Below are 17,613 nucleotides of genomic sequence, written 5' to 3'. Positions count from 1 at the left end.
CTGGGTTCAAAACTATCAACGGGCATAGAGCAAAGACGAAAACGAGTGTGCGACGAGTGATTCACTCGCCGGCTTGATTTTTCATGCGGTCGCAAAAACAAACACGACATCTGGCCCGAAATATAATCTGAAGCAATTAATAGGTCAGAAGAGGAAGTGGTCAATTGTTATTTAAATATAGGTCGCTTGTGACGCCACGCTAATTAATTAAAGTCTTATACACGTCGTCCCTGCACCTACGTTATTTATATTTTTATTGAGAAAAAAAAAAAAAAACAAATCCTCGGCACTTATAGTGTCGCATTCACTCGTAGATTCCTAAACGACCAGGCGGTGTAACGCAATCGCAGCCAGGTCATTTCCAAGATAAAGCAAGATAAAGCGTCTCATTAACAGTATCTTATTCTTCCATATTTGTGCCAACCGATATCGCCCGGAGCGAACGCGAAGGGGGTTTGGAGAGAGGCCGGAATGGCCCGTAGCCAAGGGGGACGGAAGGAAAAGGCAAAGACTGCAGCGAGTGCAGCTCGTAAGAAGAGCAGGGCAGACTACCCTAACCTGCCCCACACCACGGCACGGCCACGAGGTTTCGCAGTTTGTATTGATCTCACCCTTTCCCTTCTGCCGGTGCCTAGTGATTCAATGGTCTCAAGTCGTCAGCACTGCATTCATTACTTCTTTCTTAGGTCTCTCCGCAATCCCCCGTGCTGAGCTGCGATTGTAACGTCAAGCGCCGTTTTTGCACCGCTCCTGCATCGCAACCTGTCCAACTTTTCCGGTTACTGTCAGCCCGTTTGTTCTCTCTTTTAAATGTGTCTTTGTTAATTAAAGAAAGAATTTTCTTTTTGATGCGCGTTTTTGTCTCCACCTGCGTCAACGATGGAAATTGCATTCGCGATAATCGATGCCTGCGCCTCCACGAAAATTATTTATATTATGCAATTCCCGCAGGACCGTATTTCCTTTTTACCGGTTAATTTCGCTAACATATTTGTGTGTTGCATCTAACGACGAGAGCGGCAATTAATTACGTATCACTTTTCCGGTGTGCGTGGTGATTCACGACAATACCGTGTACCAAAAACTAAAGTGAAACGTTTATGTAGAACACTGTAATTAATAATAGCCAGTATACCCCCCTTAATAACCGTTTGTTCGCAGTTGATATCTTGCATGTAGTATCCTGTCTTCGTCATGTGCATGTGATTGTTATCGCCTTATTCCACTCCCTTATTTCCTCATTATGCACTTCCTTTTTCACTGGATTTCTCAGCAAGGGTTTACTTTGATTTCTTCCTTTCTCATACGCCAGGATATTAAATGATTATTTCTGTAGGTCTAATTAGATTATGCTCTTTTCGTCGCTAATTTGATAATTAATCACTACTTTAAACCACAATAACAATGTGTAAGTACTATTTATAGAACAGTCACGAGTGTACAGTACGTGTGATCATCGCTCCAAGTTTCAGATGAATTTCCACGGAAAAGGCGAGATTTTTTTTTTGTCAGTTAGTTTAAAAACATGTGTTTTCACGATTTTATCGCTGCTGTAATCTATTAAAATTTCATGCTTAAACATTGCTTTAATACAATTTCTTACAGGCGTGGGGGAGCGATAAAACTGCTTGTAATTCCCCAAACTTTATATGACACGTTGTAAAGAACAAATGTCAAGTAGGTAATATATCTGAGAAGTGATCTTTTTTATTGTATTGAGGTGTCTTTTTTATTAGGCGTTTTATAATCTTACTCGGGGGAAAGAATGACTTTTAAAAAGAAATGCTTTAAACATTATCATGTTTATTATATTCCTTGCGGTTATGGCAGTGTAGCAATTTCGGATTTACGTTTACTTGCGTGATAAGAATTTTTATTGGTAATTCCGGGGGCGGAAGATGTGACTAGTTTTATTACTTTTCACGTAGTTCGTCATTCCAGAAAGCGATTTTTAATTCTAATGAAACGCACACAAAAAATTATTTTATACAAATAATGGAAAAGTAATAGGCAATTCTCTAAGTGCACATATTTTATTACTTGTCAATTCTAAATTAGAATTGAATTACTTGCAAAAACTACAATTTCCTTTCGAACGCATTATCAAAATCAATAAAATGAGTTTTTATTCTATTGGTAATCGCCATTCAACACTAATCACATTAACTTGTTTCTAACATAGTTGGATAATATGTTTATAAGACAAACATACTTCCAAACATATTTTTCTTATTACAAATTAAGTGATTCAAAACGTTTTGAAACCGTAATTGCGTCCTTAAGTACCTCCAGTTGTGTAATAACCGAAATTATTTCAATTGGGGCGCATTAAACTTACTTCAACTGATCATTTGTTAAAAGAAACCATAAAAATGGAAGGGTGGAATTACGAAATCAACCTCCAAATGATATATCTTTATTGTTTCGTGTAGAAAATGACGAGGTAGTGTTACTTCTTAAAAGTATTAAACCACGAAAAAAAAAAAAACATGAATCGTTTCAACCAACCTATAATTTATCGGAAGCTCTATATTTTTTCTTCAATCGGAAATAACCCCTTTGCGTCGTATTTCGATCGTCGATCGAATGCAAAATTACATTTTTTTCTCTGGTGATGCGACGTCCAGTAGCGAGATACACACAAAACCGACCGCAATAAATAAGTAATGTACAGAAAGATATAAACAAACATAACTGGTCGGCGATAAACAATCTTGACATTTAGCAAAACATTATCATCACATGGTTAAGATATGTAAATCAGCGGGTTTCGCAGAAAGTCCCCCCGATGATGCTACCAATGTTGTGTTCTTATCAACACAACTAAAACTACAAACAAAAGCATTAATAAATAAACATTAATTTTTCCGCCTTTTCACCGTCCGGAATTGTAGATTAATCCGCACCAACATTCCATCATTTTTTTGTTTACTAATCTCCGCCCGGTGTTTGCATAAATGTTGTCATGTCCTGATAAATGTTTAAGTAGAACAAATTGCGAGCCATAATTTTCGATACAGTTATTTTACTTGTTTTTTTTTTTGTTGCCCCGGCGTTGTGTTGCGATGCGCCGGCAAAAAATCATAGTCGACCAAAAAGCGGAAGCGGATACTCAACAATCATTGGGCTCATCTCCGGTGGACACTCACACCTCATAAAATCACGGAGCTTTCCGGCATCCATGGCTTACTAGACGGGCCACGCTCTTTTTTTTTTTTGTTGTCATACCTCACATGACCCATTGATTCAATGCACGTAATTGTGGACGCAATTCGGAAGGAAGCGGCACTCGGAAGTGACTGGCTAATTAATGCTTTTTCATGTGTTAAGACAATTTCTGGCCTGTTTTTTATTCGTTCGCGTTCCGTGCGACAGATCGACTAATTCGACGCACACTTCGGAAACGTGTCGCACAGGAAATTACCAGGCGAATTATGCTAATTGAACCCTGATTTTTTTTTGCTGCGCTGTCGACACCACCGAGTTACCCATGCCAAACATGCGTCTTGGCTGTCTTATCGAATTACAGTTCCATTTCCTCTTTCAGCGTTGCTGCTACTTAAGATAATGGAGTTTGTACTACTTTACACAATTAAATCGCTGCAGATAAATCATGAAATACCACACAGTTATTTATAGTCCTCTTGATATATCTGACACGTTTCCACAAAATTATTCGAGACGTGCAAAGAGCAAAGTTTGATGCGTGTAATAATTTCGCAGTTTCTCCGCCAGTTATCTAAGAATTACTTTTCTGAAAATCGAACAAAAGGTTAAAAAACAATGGGTCTTATACTATATTATTCCTGACAGGCCTATTGAGAGCAATCGTAAGACCCGACAATGTATCATCTGGAGAAATGCGAAGCCTGAATGAAAAAAGTCACTGGCATTTAGAGATAAAAAAAAAATTCGTATATTCTCATTAATTAAGAAAGGTGTAATGAAACCATGAAGTAGGTATGCATAGCCGTATTCTTACAAATGAGGAACAGCAGGGTAAGTTTGCGTATTTGCGTCTCGTCTCCCCTATTCACAGCATCATCTTAGAGGGTAAAAACAAAAGGCCAGACTGCTCAAGTGCGTACTTTCGTTCTCCGCAACCCTGCTTATTAATATCTGAATATATGTCATTACTTTCTTCGTCGTCTACGCAGTTACCGTCCATAAACAGATGTACGCGAACGTGCGATTTTAAATTGAAATCCTCAACAGTACGGTTTCGACGTTCCGGCTTCTCTTATTTTTGCCTTTGTGCGACACACACACACCTACGAAAGGTACGTACGATTGACGCTTATGGGAAACAATACTTTCACAGTGGTGGCGAAGTCGATTATGTCCCATGTGAACCAGCCTCGCGTCCGTCCGTTATCTGAACCCATTTCCAGATAATGCCCTAATTATCTGGCACATCTGCATTGTTCGGTACTGTCCGGTGGCGTATATCGCCCCCATATACCACCACCTGATATTCTTATTCATTAAGAGCGCTGCGCCGCGGTGGGAACAGTACTCCTGGGTGACCAACTTCGCGTGACGTCCGGAAATACTCATACATGTTCGCGATCAATTCGTGACGTCAGGCCGGAAGTTCATCTTACTCTGTAACCATATGCCACCGCTGTTTACCTATGCCCGACTTTTTAACTTTTGTTCTTGTAATTATTGTACTGTGCACACCTGTGGTTTCGCCCCGTTTCGACATATTCACGCCCCAAGTCACCTAATTGTGTTCTTTCTCTTGGTAATTTTTTTCCTGTGTCGTAAACACTATTCAAATAACTAATTTACGGGTTACATGTAAAAATCGGCCCGATGAAATATTAACGTGTCGAAATTAATGCCATGTTGTTGAATTTGCAATTATCATTTTTACCCTTCATTAATAATGGCCGTTAATGTGCACAAACCGCCATTCATAAATAGTTTCTAAGCGTTAAAATAGTCGGTTTATTTGCCAAAGCAAAGCACTTAAAATATGTAATCCGTCGGGGTATGTGCTGCGAATATCTCAAACATTAATCCATAATTAAATATCTGTTAGTATTTAACTTCATTATATTGTTTTTGAGTGGATACTAATTAATAAAGTTTCCAGAAATATAAAACTTTTTTCAACTTTTAACGCCCGTTCGCCAGAAACGCAGGAACTTCACTAATAATTTCTTCGATAAACGGGAGAACAACCCAAAGCAGTGCGCAACCGACAACCGTCTCTTTGCATTTACCTCTTGAAATTAACGTATTTCACACAAAAAATGTTCTCACGAGTAGGTAAAGGAATCTTCCTCAAGACTGCGACTGCATCGAACACCCTTCTTTTCCGGCCGTGTCACCATTTAAAATCAGCACTGCACCGCTGAGGCACGTAGGCCAAGCGCTGAAAACAAATTATGGTATGTGTAGAATTCCCAAGGAAAATCTCCGGAGATCCTCTTACAAAACGACTTTTAATTTCACCCGGATAGCAAATAACTATGAATGATTACGGTCGCAAACAACAATGGCAAAATGTAGCCTTTATTCTTGACGACGTTACCGTAAGAAGATGCGGAAACGGGAAGTTTTGCGGAAAAAAGTCCGTGTTTACGTGGTTTTGTGGGAACCAATAACATTTCTTGTTGCCATCGAATTAATATTTTTCGTATCTCGCATTAGTCAATATCTCGTCGATTGCTCGAATTAATCCGCGACCAGACGCGCCAGTATAAAGTTCCGAATTGGATACCTGATAATGGTTTAGATAAGACGCGTAATTCGCGACAGATGGTGATGTATGGTGAGAACGTTCTACCAAGTATATTTCGGTGCCATATGGCACCGAAAGTGCATGAAGATGACTGTTTGGTCGAGTCGATCGTTCACAATACGAAAGTTACCCCCCGCACGAACCGAGTTAATGATATTACTGGCGAAGTGTTAACAACATTGGTAAATTTAATTGTCCATTATGGATTTCAGGGCATTAGCACTGTAAATATCTCTATGAATAAATGAGCCGATTACGGGGATAATGACCATTGTTCAAATTAAACGGTTACTACCATGTCTTTGAATACACTGTTACTGTTCCAATATACATATAAATTATTGATGCACGATATCTGCCGAATGTCTTGACGCATTGGCATAATCTTGGTTAGCACTAAGGAGAGGAAATTCACAAAAAGTGGGAATGCAAATGCGAAATTACCATTAGTAATCAGTAACGTAAGGATTGCTCATTTTAGTTGTTATATTAAGATTTGATAATATTGTCTTATCTAATTGAATACAAAAACCACAATAATAAACTTCTATAAATATGTAAGGTTAGGTTAAATGATAATATAAATGATGATTATTAGAATGCGTGAACACAATCAAATATTTTTCCACAAAAAATAAATCGAATTAACAAGACTTCGAGTTACTTAATAAATATTACACATAATTTTCACCCCGGATTGAACCAATTGGCTTCGAGTTATCAAAAAATCGAGTTACCGATTTTGATTGTGTTTTGTATATTCTAATTGTGTAGTTTGATGTAGTTGGCTGAGCTCAGTTCTCGTTGGCAAGGCGACAGCCAACAAGTATTGTTGTTTAGAAGTTTACCTTCAATTGAGTCAAAGAAGTCTTGAAGAATTGTCGGAAAACATCAGACGCTTGAAAAACAATAACTAATAATTACAATTTAAGTAATTTGTATGGAACAGAATTAATATTTAGAGAGAGAGAGAGAGAGAGAGAGAGAGAGGGAGAGGGAGAGAAAGTGAAAATTGTTATATTATATTAAACGACGATGAGTTGTTGGATAAATGAAGTAAAGAATGAAATAATGAATGCATGTGTGTTTGAGACATTTGTGTGTAAAACATAGAGCGACGGGTAAGGATCAGGCTCAGGCAGCGATCGGCAACTGCAACTGCGGCGTCCCCTCGACGTACAGCACTACAGCACACGTACGTACTACGGACCGAGTGTTCCGAGTGTTGGTAGTCCGTGGCTCGGCAGATCAACAGTTGTTCGGGTGGGCCGCAGGTGCAGGTGCTTGCCGGTCCCCGTTTCTCGCCAGACGCCGTGACGAGCCCTCACGTTCCACTTTCGTTGCAGGTATTGACATGGGCGACTATTCTTAAAGTGGGGACGATTTCTGGAGGGGGGAACCTGAACGACCAATAACGCTTCAACTTATGATGTCATCGGAGGAGGAGACAGAGTTTGGTTTGTACACAGATAAGCTCCTGAAGAAAACCAAAAGAACTAGACAGCGTGTGGACGCCGGCGAGCCGCGTAACTCGTATTCCTCAATACCGAATTTCAGTTCGCGTCCGACGTTTCTCGGTGGCGGTAATAATTTGTACGGCGCGATTTTCACCCAACAGCAACAGTTCGGTCTGTTCGGACCGGGGTTCGCACCCGCTAAAATGTTAAACGAATTACTCGGTCGGCAGAAGGCCGAATCCGGCACGGACGGTGAGGAAGTTAAATTCGAATCGGTGATAAGGTGTGACAGCAGCCCGTCCTCTGGGGATCAGCTCGCTCATCACATGCTCAGAGATATCCTTCAGGGCAGAAAGCACGAACTGCTGGCGCTGGAGCACGACATGCGCAACGGCCAGGACCACATCATAAACAACAATAACAACGAACCCAAGGCGAGTCCGGAGCGGAACGACGTTGACGCTGTCGGTACGATGAAAGAGTGTCTCGCAGACGCCTCAGCGGCCGCGGGTGAACGACAATCGGAACTCATGGAGGAGGCCCTCAACGGCATGGAGACTGAATCGCTGCCATCACCCAAGGTGGAGCCGGCCAGTCCCGCCAAACCGGAAGATGCGAAGAAAGCCCGAGTGGAAAACATCGTCTCAGGTATGCGATCCAGTCCGGCACCACCTCAAGTCAACGGATGCAAGAAACGAAAGCTCTACCAGCCGCAACAGCACGACAGCAACGCGGACAGGTTTATCGACGACGACGATGAAGAAATCGAACCAATTAGGGCGAAGCGAGTGGAGAAAAACCTACTCAAATCCCAACTCAGGACAATGCAAGAACAATTAGCTGAAATGCAACAAAAATATATCCAATTGTGCACACGTGTAGAACAAAATTCCGAGGAAAGCCAAGAAGTCGAGGAAATTCCTAGTGACAGTGAACAGAGCAAAAGGTCCGCGGCTCCTTCACCGGTGTGTACCAGTACACCTACTCCCGTGCAACAACCCCCGACATTGGCCCAACAGGTGAGCAAATTAAAAATCAGTCCGCCAGGACCACCTTTCCACAACGGACTATTGCACGAACACCAGCAACACATGAACAATGCCGCTGCCATGTATTTAGGCGTTAGCCACAAACTGCTCATGGAACAAGAAGCCAGACTGGCCAAGGAAGCTGCTCAAGCTTCGCAGGCCAACAGTGAATCCCAGCAAAATCAAAATTATCCACCACAGAAACCTGAGAACTTTGCCGATAGGTTACACATGATGAGAAACATGACTCCGACCAATACGGACCTCGAAGGTTTGGCAGACGCCCTCAAATCTGAAATAACGTCGTCACTATCGAATTTAATCGACTCGATCATGTCCCGATTCGTTCTCCAAAGACGGTGTAAGCAACAAGATGCGGCCACTGCGGCTGAACAATTGAACAAGGACCTCCTGATGGCCTCTCAACTCCTCGATAGGAAATCACCTCGGACAAAAATAGCCGAACGGCCCAACGCACCACCACCACCATCCAATCAAAATCAAATGGTAAATGGAAATGGTGGTTGTCCACCAATTATGCCTGTTCACAATATGAACAATATGCAAAAGCATTCAGATCTTCATATAAGGCCTCCGATGTTTCAGCCACCAAAACCGCCAGGTATTAGTCAGGGGCCTTTGTACTCTATGAACCATCCTTTCTGCGTATCAAAGCAGGAAACACCAGAACAGAACGAGGCCCTCAGTCTGGTAGTAGCGCCAAAGAAGAAGCGCCACAAGGTCACGGATACCAGGATCACGCCGCGCACTGTCAGCAGAATCCTCGGCCAAGACGGCATGGGAATGTCGCCCGCCCCCATGGAGACCAACCAATGTTCATCACCAAGGCCTCCCCCATATCACCAGCCGCCGCCGATGTTGCCCGTCTCCCTTCCGACATCGGTGGCGATACCCAACCCCGGCCTTCACGAATCTCAGGTCTTCTCGCCCTACAGCCCCTTCTTCCACGGACCAAGCCATGGCCACCACATGGCGATGCAGGTAAATTAATTCTTACTATGAGTACATATACCATTGTTCTACCTTAATTTGGTTCAAGAAACTAACGGATCTTGTGTTCTTGCAGGCATCATCCTCTCCACCTCGAATGCACAAAATGGAGCGTGAATCGCCCCCAATTCACCACCATCCCACATTGTTGCACCCCGCACTATTGGCGGCAGCCCAACATGGGGGATCCCCCGACTACGCGCACATGAGGCCTTCAGGAGGCATGAAAATGGACAACAGCGACATGAATTCCGACTGCAACTCCGGAGACATCTCCTACGACGGGATGAAACCTACTATATCCTTTTTATGCAAAGATTACAATAATAGTGTATGTATATTTTTTTTTAGTTAATTTAGGGCTCTTTGAAAAGTAATTGCTGAGATCAATTCCCACTTCCACAACTCTTGAAACTTGTTCTTTTCAGTAATTGAAACGTGCCATTCGATATTGGAAAGTAAATAAAATGAAGTTCTATAAATTTTATTTCTTACTTAATGCGGTTTTGTTGTATAGGTCTTCGTGTAAACCTTTGACTTGGGGTTAAGTTTTCAAATAAGGTATCACGCCCCAGAATTAAATCGTAATAAATCCTTATTAGAATCCTTACAAAGCTTTCCGACTGGCACACGATAAAACGATATAAAGAAATTCGACTTTTGCTTTGTAATTTCATTTTATAATTCACTTAAATTCAATCCGCGGCATGTTATTTCGAATTCTTTCAACTCGTGAAATAAAGACGTGAAAGCTCTGTCATTATGCAACTTATAAATTCTTGAGACATGTGAAACGCGACATGTGTTTAAAGAAATTTCCCATCGATTCCGCGAATCGTTCAATAGCAATTATTTTTCACATGACCTTTTTCTTGCAATAACAATTTTTTTCTTTTCTTCCAAAACAGCAGAATCTATCCTTAACTCCTGAGCACTCGTCTACATTGACGCCGATGCATCTGAGGAAAGCGAAGTTGATGTTCTTCTGGGTCAGGTACCCAAGCTCAGCTGTCCTCAAAATGTATTTCCCGGACATCAAATTCAACAAGAACAATACTGCCCAGCTGGTGAAGTGGTTCTCAAACTTTAGGTGAGTGCCGAACAATTTGCACAACCGTTTCACAATAGTTTTATACGACGGAGTTGTCCTGTTTGTATTGAATCCAATAGCTAATTAATACTAATTGGTCCGAATCGGTTAGATTCGAGAAAGAGTGACTGCGCGCTAAAGTATAAATGTTATGTTGAGGCACTTTATGCAGATTTAAACAGATCTATTTTCTTTCCTGTACAACATGCCAGTTATATGGCCAGCCCTGGGGTTGAGCTTGGAAAAACATCGGCTAGGCAGCGAACAAAGCATCAACGTTTCATTTTCAGTTTTCAGTGTACGGGGCTTGCTTTTAAATCAAAACTGCCGGAAAAGTTTTTTTATCGCTGAATGTTGCATACATGTAGGTGTATGGAACTCTTTGCGTGTAGGGAAACTTCTGGTTCACTATACACCCTAATAATTAGGGTTTTTCCAGTCGTTCCCTAACCTTCCTCAACGAGAAATCAGGCCAAAATAAAATCAATAATTGTATATCAGCGTTTTTCATGTATATTAAATTTTAATGGGCGCAAATTTTCAGATGATATTTTTCATAATCGTATAAAAATGACCTAGATTAAACGCATTTGTATCTGAATACTATAATTAATTTATTTATGTACACATTCCACAAATTCATTTATAAAAAGCGAAAATGAATGAACACTTGTGGAGTATATAAAATTATTAAAACCTATAAATTTAAATCCTTTTTGATTTTAAATATTTTATATCAATTTGAAACAAATAAAAATGTACATACACCTTTTAATATTTATTTAATTTAAATATTGTATTTAATTTAAATATTTATATTTTTAATTTAATACAATTTTGTACAATATATGTTCAATATATTTTATAAAAACAAAATATATCCGTTAAATCATATAAATGTTTTAATCATTTATAAATTTATTAATACAATTTCACTATCACATGAAAAACATTTATATACATGGCACGTATTTAATCAAAAGGAAAAATAAATCGGATCACTTTTCCTCAACATACGATCGCAGTCGTTGTTCTTTTTAATTAACCAACACCTAAAGACGTTTAATCTTAATTCGCACAACGTTTTCACATCTATATACCTAATTTAGCATATTAAATTTTTCGTCAATTAAAAGCGCATTTAATCACTTATTTGTTGGCCTGTTCGGGGAGTTCCGACCGATTATATAAATTAAAGAACAAGTCTAATGACTAATTTAATATCAAAGGATTAAAAAGAGAGGGAGAACATGCCGCCACGTAGGACGAAAAAAAGACGGACTTATATGAAAAGAAAAATGCCTCCCTACTAATTAGACTCAAGACCTTAATTAAGTTATTTTTAATTGAGCAGTGCGACTAGCGTTAGGGGATTTTATATTTAAGGTGCATACATAATAGTTCCACAAAGATGGAACACAGCTAATTATAAAACATTAATTAATTTTTTTTTTGTCTGTTTTCTTAATGTTTCACTATCGATCCGGTTCCTGTTTCAGGAGCTCGCACAAAAACGTTTGCAAGCGAAAGGGTGCGAAAGATTTTCGCTGCAATCTTCATGATTTTTTTTTCAATATCAGATATTGATCGGTGTAATTATTAAGCAAGCAAAGTGAGTTTCGATGTTTTGTTGTAAAAACTGTTTGATATCAGATAAACTAATAACACAAGGTAATTTCCATATTCTTTTATTACCAAATTGGTAGATTAGGGCTAGGCGATATTGGTTTTCTTATCTAATCAAGCTCGTCCCATCTGTTTAAACAGAGCATAATAAACTTTTAAGCAATTGTCGAGGCATATTGTGTCCTATGGGAAATATTTGCCATAAGCTCGATGCATTTGTTCGCTTCTAAGAATTTGTTGGTTGGTTGTCGGTCGACCTGTTTTTATTCGAGAAACAATCAACTCTCATAAACGTAACAGCACAATTCGAATGTGCAGAACGCACATCTAGATTACGCTAATCTCCCGACCCCACCTGTGAGAATCTTCTCTAATCTAAGACGGGTACGATACAAGTTCGCAAAACTGCACCCTAATACAAAAAAGACCTTGAGAATAATGCCTTCTGGCTTTCCCACCAGGTATATCACAACGGTTTTCTTGAAGGCAAGGCGCTGTGCATTCACACAAAAGATTTTAGCAGCTGCCTTTTTGATTTACCCTCCCCAAGTCGATTCACACAACGTCTTTAAGAAGTTCCCCTGGCGTCTTAAAGAAAGGCACGCGTCTTATAACGATCTTTACCGCCACGGCCCAACGGAAATCTGGCCGGCACAAGACATCTGGCCAAGAAACAAATAAAAGCCAACTGAAAAATGATTTAATATAAATATTTTCTATTTCTCAACCCCCCCCCCCCTTCGGGCGAGGCATTCGTGAATGGAACTGTATAATGCGTCTATTGTTCGCCGCATTTTTGCGGAAGAAGATTTGCTTAATTAGTAATTAAAAGAAACTCAAGAAATTAAATTAAAACTACTTCGCGAAGCTCGTTATTTCAAATTGCACTCGACACAATGAAGTTAGACATTTAACATCTGTGTTTTCATATTGTTTCCACGTCTCTTGTTTTTCAGGATGCCACGAACACTTTTCAGAAAAATTATTAAAAGTTAAATATGTTCGGGGAGCGCAATTCTTTTTCAGTTTCTCCCGTTAACTTGTTCAATACTGTGTTTTTTTTAATTAGCAATGACTAATTAGCGGTAACCAACTTCAAGTTACAATTCTGAAACGAACTTACAATGAGGAATTGTACTCTTTGTTCCCGGCAAGCTCTTCTAGGTATGACAATCTTTTCCAATTTAAAAAGAAATAAGTTAAAATTTTTATTTACAACCACATTGTTTTTAATACGATGCCAGAAATCAAGTGAGCTTTATTCCTGGAGACAAAAGCCCTTTGTTTCCGCAGAGAGTTGATGTTACTTTAAAGAAAATTTGATCGCATTCGAACGATCCCGTCGGCCCGGAGAGGAAATTGTTCCGGTCTTCCATATGTTACACCCATTTCACGCCTCCTTACCATCCAATATCTGTACTAATTAATTATCGGTAAACGAGGATATTGGCTAATTTTGATAAGATACACATCTTTCATGCTGATGGGATTTTTAATTAATGCAAGAGCCGGCTATAATTAATTAATTAATTACTACGGCGCTAATTAGGGTGATGACAAAAATTAAACAACTCTTAGACTACGTCCCTGAAACCGAATTACGGTGGTTAATCTATGCGGTGAGAAAGGGACCTCAATAATCACAAGTGTAAAATATTAATTAATAGTGTAGCATGATTATAGAAATGTTTGGGTTTAAATGGTATTAATATTACCTAAACATGCCACTGTCATGTCATTGAATTCAAACGCCAATTATAGGCCAATTGGGCATGCATAATTAATATGCTTGTATTAACTATGGTAAAATATTAATGCAAACAACTGTTGATTTCGCTTAAACGCGCTCGACGGCTACTCTAATCCGAAAGATAACAAGCCAAGTCATTATAATTTTCGAAAGTATGTGATTCGGATGATTTCTTTGACCTCCTGACAGTTCAAGCCCGCATTTTAAGAATTTATATTCAAGAATCGCTGTGCACACCACCTGCAAATTATGCGTATTTGTACAAAGAAACTTTAAAAAGTGACGCTTCCAACGTCAATCGGAAATGGGTCCGGATTATTTATTGGTTGCTCCCTTTCTACATACATCGTTTTCTCCATTTTTGGGGACACGTAAAATTCAATCGGCTTTAAAAAAATACTCTATCATTATATATTGATCTGTTTCACGTAGTACGGACCCCATTCCCTTATTCCGTTATCTGAACAATACGGCACGAGCTTGACATAGGGGCAGATGTTTAAATCGTTGAGACCGAAAACCGTTACAGGACAACCTGGCCGAGTCCTACCCATTTTTTTTTCTCGACACACAACAAAGAACGTTCACCCCAATTTTGTGCATACTTGGTTTATTAACATAAAATCGGCATAAGAAATTAGCTAATGGAATCCCGCGTACCTACGTGGAATGTCGGGGGCAAGTTCAGATGGAAGTTTTGAGCGCTTTAAACGAATTTAATTGCCACTAGACTATTATTGTCGAGTAATACTGGGGCAAGTTTTAAGTGCTTTGCAAAAACAATTGTCTTTTATGCTAGCTCGAATCGATTTTTATAAATGCGTCTATTCACAGACTCGCTGATTAAATCACCACAACTAAGTTATCTTCTGCTAATTGTAAGACGGCTTTGTGCACGTTGTTAAATGAGTAGTTAGTTATTCAGTTAGACAAGACAACTCAATACCACGCGTTTTCTAGACACGATTTAATGTGACCTTCTTTGTTTGCAGGGAGTTCTACTACATCCAAATGGAGAAGTACGCTAGGCAAGCGGTATCCGAAGGGGTGAAGAACGCCGACGATCTCCACGTGGGTGGCGACTCAGAATTGTACCGTGTGCTCAACCTGCACTACAACAGAAACAATCACATCGAGGTATGGGGACCACAGGTTCGTGATGCGGCCAGACATCCATCGGTTTATCCCTAGTCTAATCCCAGTTTTATTTTTTAATTTATTTGACGGTATAGATGTCTTTGGCGATTCACGGAATCTTTGCTTTGTATTTTTATAGTTTTTTCTTCCAAAATTTCATCAAATAAATCATACGACTAGCGCAGTTTCGTTTTACGGTGTGTTATAAAAGTTGTTTTCCTTTGTTGCAGGTTCCCTCGAACTTCCGATTTGTGGTGGAGCAAACGCTCCGGGAGTTCTTCAAGGCGATCCAAGAGGGACGAGACGCCGAGCAGTCATGGAAGAAGTCCATTTACAAAATCATCTCCAGGCTGGACGACCCAGTGCCGGAGTACTTTAAATCCCCAAATTTCCTCGAACAACTCGAGTGACCGGTTTGTGATGCCGGTAGTAAACCGGTACCATGTGGTAACCAATGGTTCTCGCGTGGTACCGCGCGTTAGACTAAGACTAACGTATCCAAACACCATGGAGAATCGGTGACAAGTTTTACACTGTCAACAAGTTTTAGTTGTTATTATGAATGGGTTTGAAGAGGAACTAAGCCATCTTCGAAAACATGTCGGACAATTTATAAATATTGTTGTGTTAAGTTGGCAGAAGAGACAATTATACTTGCCTCAGGCTTTATGTTCGTAAATACGAACAGTGAATAAAATCAATTTTCCAGTGATTACCTGAATATTTACCGGATAGAATTTAACGGCGTCAAGTCCTAAGTTTTTTTAAACCAGCAGTTAGCAAAGTTCAAAATCTGCACTGTTTTTCGTTTACTTTTGGCATGTTTTTGTTTATTGCCACTGTAAACTGTGCTGTTGTAAACACAGCATGTATATATCTATATTGTATATAGTATTTATCTCTGATTTCTTTAATTTATACTATTAGAATATTATCTTTCCTAACCAAAGTTATATTTTTGCTAGTCTTCGTTGCATAATGGACCACATTGGCCCAGAGTGCGTTTTGTATTATTTCGCTGATCACACGTGCTGCTTGAATGTCGGCGGGTGCCACGAGGGGCTGCAAACTACAAATTTCTAGACCTCGCACTAAATTTTATGTCCATTTATATTTTGAACATCTAAATTATACAGACGGAACTCGTCAGAGTTACAAATACTATATGTCTCGCAGCCTTCTTTGTGGAACCTGTGTTGTATTTTCGCAGAGTTGTCAATCAGCAACCAAATTCTTTTTGATAAAACACTGGGAAACCCGATTGTTTTCCAGTGTTTTTTCAATGAATTAACACAAATATTATATTATCTCTGTGTATGAAATACATAACGAATATAATGTCTGTGTAAAATATTAAGCGGATATGCTTTGTATGATTTTTTTTTTGTTTATTTGTTTCCCCAAGAAAACGTTGTCGGAAATACGCCTTATTCAACTAAATTTAATATTTAGGACAAAAATCAAAATTTACTGTAAATAGTACATAATTGTGATAATAGTGCACTGATAGTTGGAAAATTTAGTGCGCTGGTTCATAGGCCCTTTTCCAACAACTTTTTCCACACCATTTATTTGCATTGATTTTGTTTTTGTATTTATTTTTGTGTTGCATTCTATTTGGACTAGTTGCTGAATTATGATTTTTGTAGCATATCTTCTTAATATGATTTATTTATAATTTAGTTATATTTTTTCACTGGCACAATATTAGTGTAGATTTAAAGAATCTCGCAATCACACTGTGTGGGGCAACTAGTCAATAGTTAATAAATATATTATTGTATTATTTTTTGTTTTTATTTTCGTTTTTATTATTTATTTATTTTGAGTTCAATTCTCGCAAGTTACAGTTTACAGTGGAAGTAAAATTTCGGGGAGTTTTAGTTTAAGAGTGACCGAAGTGTTTGCGGGGAACCAGAAACATACATCCCCGCCAGCATTTTGGCCACGTGGCACGGCTAAAAGCCGGACGGAACGCAAATTGTACATAAATTTTGAGCTCAGTATTCCTTCTCTAATCCCACAATAGTTGAGTCACAACGCAAAAAGGCCTCGAGATATTTATCTTAGCCTACAGCTAGGCTATGTAATCGTGATTTCGCTGTTCCTAAAAAAAAAAAAATACTTCTATATTCGAAACTGCCGAAATTCGAAAGACTGCCGTTCATTTAAGATTTGGTTACGTGTTCAGTTCGACTTACGTGATTTAGTTGTGTTTCAAAATTGATAGTTTGGGATTTAATAAACGCTTGAGTTTCCTTGTGTTCTTCTCGAGGCCTAATCAGGTACATTACATTAAAAAACGTTTTTTAAAAATTGAAAATATTATCTATAGTTGTTTATTAGAATAAAAGGTATTTAACGTTGTCGATTGTAAGGTACCCATAATGCAGGCGGTTCTCAATCAGCTAAACGCTCGGTTCTTCAAATCCAATCTGTATTTATAAAAGAAAAACGTGTTTTTTATGTAAATAAGCTTCTCTCCATACAATAGATGTTTAACTGATAGCAAATGCACATATTTGGTGTTGATTTTTCAAATATGATATAAAATAGCGAGCCGAGTATTATCTTGAGTACAAATGCTTGGGAACCGGCTGCATGTGACATAGGGATAAATGAAGTGAATACCCAAGTGCTTTAATTTTAAATTGTTACTTAGAGCAAATCCTGCAGATTTTACTTGGCTATGGACCATCAATAATTATAAGAACGAAATTAAATCAATTTTTCTTCCGTCATGACATCTCAACACACACTTG

The 17,613-nt window shown here is 39.1% G+C and overlaps 1 protein-coding gene across 2 annotated transcripts in view; it reads left to right on the top strand.

Annotated features, from left to right (window-relative positions):
- Window positions 1–16,637, top strand: part of LOC109594223 (homeobox protein prospero) — a 47,578-nt gene extending 30,941 nt beyond the window's left edge. The window contains exons 3-8 of one of the 2 annotated variants that reach the window (XM_049970759.1): window positions 7,099–8,744; window positions 8,844–9,239; window positions 9,325–9,579; window positions 10,157–10,338; window positions 14,707–14,851; window positions 15,082–16,637. In XM_049970759.1, the coding sequence (XP_049826716.1) occupies window positions 7,179–8,744; window positions 8,844–9,239; window positions 9,325–9,579; window positions 10,157–10,338; window positions 14,707–14,851; window positions 15,082–15,261 (2,724 nt within the window). In that variant the 5' untranslated portion in view covers window positions 7,099–7,178 and the 3' untranslated portion in view covers window positions 15,262–16,637. Of the gene's footprint in view, window positions 1–7,098; window positions 9,240–9,324; window positions 9,580–10,156; window positions 10,339–14,706; window positions 14,852–15,081 lie in introns of both variants that reach the window. The other variant, XM_049970758.1, reaches the window with a different exon arrangement.
- Window positions 16,638–17,613: the final 976 nt, after the last annotated feature.

The sequence above is a fragment of the Aethina tumida genome, chromosome 1 (assembly GCF_024364675.1).
Source record: "Aethina tumida isolate Nest 87 chromosome 1, icAetTumi1.1, whole genome shotgun sequence".
Lineage (NCBI taxonomy): Eukaryota > Metazoa > Arthropoda > Insecta > Coleoptera > Nitidulidae > Aethina > Aethina tumida.
Note: the sequence above shows the minus strand (reverse complement) of the source record. Positions and strands in the feature narration are given on the sequence as shown.